This window comes from Cyprinodon variegatus, unplaced genomic scaffold (assembly GCF_000732505.1).
Source record: "Cyprinodon variegatus isolate N-32 unplaced genomic scaffold, C_variegatus-1.0 Scaffold471, whole genome shotgun sequence".
NCBI classification, from domain to species: domain Eukaryota; kingdom Metazoa; phylum Chordata; class Actinopteri; order Cyprinodontiformes; family Cyprinodontidae; genus Cyprinodon; species Cyprinodon variegatus.
In genome coordinates this window covers 544,074-550,261 of record NW_015150924.1, presented here as the reverse complement: position 1 = coordinate 550,261, position 6,188 = coordinate 544,074, and the positions used below count along the sequence as shown (strand labels likewise).

The 6,188-nt window shown below is 34.9% G+C and overlaps 1 protein-coding gene across 1 annotated transcript in view; it reads right to left on the bottom strand.

The window, feature by feature from the left end:
• The window catches only part of LOC107094221 (medium-chain specific acyl-CoA dehydrogenase, mitochondrial-like), an 8,842-nt gene extending 3,671 nt beyond the window's left edge, over positions 1–5,171 (bottom strand). The window contains exons 1-6 of the mRNA XM_015389729.1: positions 5,053–5,171; positions 3,663–3,768; positions 2,733–2,830; positions 2,300–2,369; positions 761–861; positions 5–31 (exon numbers count right to left, since the gene is read on the bottom strand). Coding sequence (XP_015245215.1) covers positions 5–31; positions 761–861; positions 2,300–2,369; positions 2,733–2,830; positions 3,663–3,768; positions 5,053–5,067 — 417 coding nt within the window. The 5' untranslated portion in view covers positions 5,068–5,171. The remainder of the gene's footprint in view (positions 1–4; positions 32–760; positions 862–2,299; positions 2,370–2,732; positions 2,831–3,662; positions 3,769–5,052) is intronic.
• Positions 5,172–6,188: the final 1,017 nt, after the last annotated feature.

The following is a 6,188-nucleotide window of genomic DNA, read 5'->3' as shown; positions in this document are numbered from 1 at the left end:
CTTCATTTCCAGCAATGATAACAGGCATTTGCTGCAGGGTGGAAAATAGAGAGTTCATTTATACTGAGCTACAAAATTAATGTATGTTATTGTTAAGGTGTTAGAAACAAAGTGTTATAAAACTTGTTCAATAATGGTAAGGGAATGTGTCTGATTATATATATCATATTGTAAATATGTCTAAATGTTATTTATCTTTTTACCTCATTGTGTAGTGACTGTCACTATGTGCAAAGCTGCTGCTGCTACGCAGAAATTTTTCAGTTTGGGATAAATAAAGTCCGTCCGAACATATTCAATTATTAACATTGCTGTTGAGTATTGGTCTAGATTCCCATTGTCCTGAAACATTTAGATATGTCTCTGTAGAGCTTGACTGTATGTTATTGAGGCAGGGTACGAAAGACAAGTTGCAGGAAACTGGACCTTAGAGATCTGAGTTTGAGATCATTGCTGTAGAAGATAAAATCATTCTCTGGCCAATGAGAAAAGCTTACATTTTAAGTTTCAGCCATGGACAAACATGGAAATTTCATTTCAACTAAAGGAAATAAAGTATTTATATGTGCCCCTTAGTAACAAAGCCCAACATTTGTTTGATTTAAAAAGAATTAAAGCCTTCGATAAAACAGATCATCAAGAATTTCAACAGGACCCTTTACTAAAATCAAAAAACAACTTTCTGTTGCACTACTATGGTGTCGTTATACACACGTTAAAACCATTTATAGATTTGTTATCATAATCGAGTTCTACTTACTCCCAGCGAGTTTGCCTCCATGGCCGTCTGCATTCCTGTGCAGGCATAAGCCAGCTCCTCTGTGATGAGGCAGGCATCAAAGATAGACAAACCCATCCCACCTAAAAGGAAAACCACCACATAAGGGGGTCAGCTAAACAAAACAGATTAAATAAAGTCCTATTTAGATGATTACTGTGTTGTAAGTGAGACAAAGTTTGTATGGTGTATCTAGTAATTTACTTGATATGGAGTTTATAACTGTTTACCATGCTTCATTAAGGTTCATCACAAACACTAGATCCATGACATCACTGTGACCTGTACTCTCAGGTGGGATGGCCTTCCCTCTCTACGAGGAGGCAGTATCATTGGTAGACTTTTATTTACAAGGCCCTTCTTGGATTACTGCCCTCTTACATTTGTACCTTACTTACACAGAGAAGCATGTCTTCTTATGCCCTGAGATCCAACAGCCAGCTGTTGCTCACTGTTCCTTTTGCTCACACAGAACTAGGGAATAAAGCCTTTAGCTATGCTGCTCCTTGTGCATGGATTCTTTTTTTTATAAAGAAACTGGAATTTGACTGAGTTTTTATATTTAAATGCTTTTAAGTTAAAAGGGAAATAATTTGAAGCAGCTTCAATGATCTGTAATTATTTTACTTGATATGATTTTTATGTACCTGTCATTTAATTTAATGTATCTGTTTTTTATGTAACTTTGCTGCCTCTTGGCCAGGACTAATAATAAAAAATAATAATAATAAATTAAGGTGTATTTGATACGATAACTTCAGAGAAAAAAAACAAACAATTGTTTAGTAGGATTCTCTGAGTGTAAAATATGCCAAGTTTAGATGTTTTAAAATTAGATAACATTTATCTCAAAGTGGAGAATCATTTCTTTATTTTATAAAAAAGGCCTTTTCAATAAGGAGAATGGAGACACCATGTGGTGTAAACCAGATGTTGTTCTAAAGCCCTATAGCAGCCTGTTAACCTTAATCAGGTCTTGCATTCATTACATTTGCTTATTTTTCATCTCTTATTTTATAATCTTTTCTAGACACAAATGCATTTATGTTTTATTAGTGACTTGAAAAACAATCTGCAGAAAATTTGACCTAGTATTTTATAGTTAACTTGTCAACTAATCATTAAACAAAAATAAACCTGCTTTCATTTATTTATTTTTTTTGTATCAGATCATCTTTGTTCGAACATTTACAAAGCTAGATTTGCTTGTTCTTGACTGAAAAAAATCCAACTCTAAAGTACAATGTACAAAAGCTTTCCTTAAAAATTTTTTTTTTTTTTCCCCAGGCATTTACACTAAAATTTTGGAACATGAGTACAGTTTAAAAGGATGTGGAGCGCATGAAGGGCATTTCCACTATTAATTCAAAACTTGAACAAAGGAGTTGGACAAAAATCCAATTTAAACACAAAAATGGTCGTCATGTACATCAGACAGCCTACTTTTCACAACTTTAAATGACTCTAATAGGGTTGTGCTTAACATCTAGTTATAGTTTGCTTTGTCATAGAGGAGCGTACCATATTCCTGAGGAATGTGTCCATTCACCAGACCGAGCTCCCATGCTTTCTTGATGATGGGGAACGGATACTAGGAGACATATTTAAGGGGAGTTACATTAACAGCTCCATTAACGCAGCAACATGATTATAAACACGATAAATATATACATTAAGATAAAACACCAGCTGAAGGACTGAATCCTTGATATTTAAAAAAAGTTTTGAAAAGCAATTTAACAATATCATTTTATTTTTTACTGTATTGGTTTCTAATCTAGTTACAAAGAGCAGAACAACCTTTAATAAAAACTAAACCAAAAGAAGCTGCTGTTGCATCATGAATATTGAAGCGTAGCTTTAGACCTTTTAAGAAAACACTACACAGATTAAATGAATAAATATTTAGAAAAAAAGGTTTCAAAAAGTTTTTAAAAATGTTCTCGATACATACTTCAGCACTCTTGTCATAAGCAGCTGCAACGGGCATCATCTCTTCACGAGCAAACCTCCTGGCAAGCTGCTGGAACTCCTTCTGCTGATCCGTCAGCTCTGGAGCACAATAAATAATAATAAAAGCAGACAAAAACAGTTAAACTATTAAAATTGGTTTCCAGAAATGTGTGTAGCTCCAACTCAAACAAACAACTCTTACAGAGTAGTTTCTTTAAAGGTATAGAGGACGATCTTTTATTTTCGGGTGGGTCATCTAAATAAGTGGCCCTCCTAATTGTTAATCATTCTGGTGATATGTTTACGTAAGGCCGTCCTACGTGCTCGGTTTCAGTCATTGAAACCTTTCTCACAGTGGTTCTTGAAAAATAGCTGAGGGTCATAAGAGAAACTGTGTCTACCAAGTGTATGAGAAGAAAAGAAAGGCCTCAGAGGAGGCATATATTTTTGCTTTTGCTGTCATAGCGGCGCAGTCGCTACCCGACAGCAGGGACTTATAACAAAGATGGCGCAAGCTCAGTGCAGTGGACCAACCCTGAGGTGGTTATCTCATTAACCGGATCATGCATTTTTATTTTTTAAAGTGGACTGGGAGGGTCTTTTAAAAAAATTTACAAAGTCCTCCACAATACCTTTAAGAAGGGAAATAAAATTTGTATTGCATTCAATGAATATATATTTCAGCAGAGATTTTTAATACAGTTTGACAGAACTAAGACTGAAATCCAATGCTTTGATAAAAAAAAAAAAAAGGGAACAGGTGGCCTTTTATTTCTGTGACATGTAAGAAATAATTAGTCTGGGAAGATTTCTTTTCAACATTTATGTGGATATTTGTGTGTGTGTAAAAGTGGATTAGACTGGTGCCAAACGATGTCAGAAACTGTTGCACTTTAAACATTTCTTACTGTTATGTTTTCCTCCGACTCACCAAAAGAGAAGCCAGAGGATCCAACATGACCGCTGGAAGCTGTTTTAGCTGCTGCAGCACTGGAGCTCTGCAGACGAATCCCAGACCGAAGGCTGGCTCTGAACACCTGCATGAACAGCACCATCACAATACAGTTGTACTATTTGTATTAATACTAGTTGTTCTTGACCTCAGTATGTTGTTAAATGGAACAGTAGTTTTTGTTTTGAGAAAATGTACAGTTAGAACAAGAACTAGTAACAAAGCCACCGAGAACAGATACATGGTCATCCTGGACCTCCACAGAGAACAAAATACATACCACTATGCCAGGTTGTGTTCATACAGCCAATAAATAGAAGTTCTTTATTAAAGAACGTTTGAATCATCTTGAAAACCATTAGTCACTTCCAGAATAGACACATCAAACTACAGAGTCCTAAAACTCCCTAAAATGTGACTCTGTTCAGTTTAGGATGTATAAGGGTAAAGTCTGTGTTGCTTACATCAACTTGAGTACCTTTGATAAAAATATGTAACTCTGTGAGTAGTTTCACTGCACCATACTTTTTCTTGAGTAAAATCTTTGATTCCTCTAACCAATGTGAGAAACTTCACTGAAAAGAGAACAAAATCATTTTAACCTTTGTGCAATTCTACATTTTTTCCAGTCTTAGTCTAACCAGTAAAAAGTCCCTCAATTATGTTTTCTAAACATTCCTGAGCATGATCTGAAAATATTTTGAGATGTATTTTTTTTATACATAAGTTATGTGAGAATATAATTCAATAAAACGCAGCTTTGTCTTTTTCGTTTTTTTCTGAGCTGCAGACACGAGATTATTTCCTTTTCAGTTACATAAAATGTTTTGAAAGAACATTTCCCGTCATATTTAATGGGTGTTCTTATTCATTGCATTACAATCTGTATCCAAACATTGTCACTTTTATAATAATCTGTCTCAATGTTCTAAACACTTGAAACCAGAGCAAACTTAACTGATTTCCTATAAATCAGCTCCAATCACAGCATAAACTCTTATAAATCTTCCTTGCACCTTGGAATGGACCCTGAGCCTGGAGATATTTACACAGAAAGCTACAGCTAATGCTAGAAGAATAGCCACCGATAAACGAGGGTTACTGTGTTTAAGGAGATGACGAAAATATGTAAATTATTGCCTTGGTAAGCAAAATATAAATATTTCCTAATTAATTAATTGTAAAAACTGTTATTTCTCATGTTTCAGTCGTTAGAGCGATTCGCTAACAAACGTTAGCATGTGACGTAACAGTTACAGCTCGCTTTGGTTTACTTGACAAAATAAGTCTCTTAAAGCTTCTATATATAAATTAACCGACTACATGTCGCTGTTTGTACAAGCAGTTATTTAAACTCGAGAAGACGCACCTTGTTAAGAAGCATGGTTGAAGCTTTTGCATAAACACGACCGACTTTGTCAGCTACCTCTGCTCCACTCTAACGATAACGCCCTGACAGCCAATCAGAGCAGCGGATAGTGGTCACGTGCCTCAGCTCTGCTGTGACTTTTGCCCCAGTTTTTACATCTTATCTAATGAGGTTCACCTCTGCTGTTTATAGTAATGAAAAATCTAAAGGGTCTCACAACCATGGCCTCAAAATCAGATGATACTGCAGCTTTGAAGTGTTCAAATAACAGAGAATCAAAAGCAGCTCGCAGGATAGACGGATAAGGAGATGGGATTGTTTTCAGAATACAGGTCCTTCTCAAAATATTAGCATAGGGCTGTTGCACTGATTTTTGGGAATTACTTTTGTTCTGTTCCCCCATAAAAATATAAAAACAGTTCCCACCCTTATAGTGTTGATACGTCCTGCCCCCCTGTTATATTTGATCTAAAACTGTTGTTGGTTCTCTCCCTCAGTGTTAACATTGTTGTCTAGTTTCTCAGCACTTTTTAAATCTTCGTTTGGGCACATGTCTCAGGTGTTACCAGGTTGATGGCTTTTTTAAAATTGTTTTTTTAATTTTGTTAAACCAATTCTACAGGTCCTTCTCAAAATATTAGCATTTTGTGATAAAGTTCATTATTTTCCATAATGTAATGATAAAACTTGAACATTCATATATTTTAGATTCATTGCACACTAAGTGAAATATTTCAGGTCTTTTATTCTCTTAATACGGATGATTTTGGCATACAGCTCATGAAAACCCAAAATTCCTATCTCACAAAATTAGCATATCATGAAAAAGGCAAGGCAAGCCAAATTTATTTGTATAGCACAATTCAGTACAAAGACAATGCAAAGTGCTTTACATGATTAAAATAAGAAAATAAAACACCAAGTAGAAGAAAAAATAAATAATAAATAAGATGCAGAAACAAGAAAAAACATTAAAAGCAGTTGGACTAAAGAAAAAAAAAACTAATGATGTTTCAGTTAAACTTTTTAACTAGAACTGTCGAAGCCAATCCTAAACAAATGTGTTTTTAGTCTTGAGTTAAAGGAACTCAGGCTTTCCGCACTTTTACAGTTTTCTGGAAGTTTGTTCCAGATAA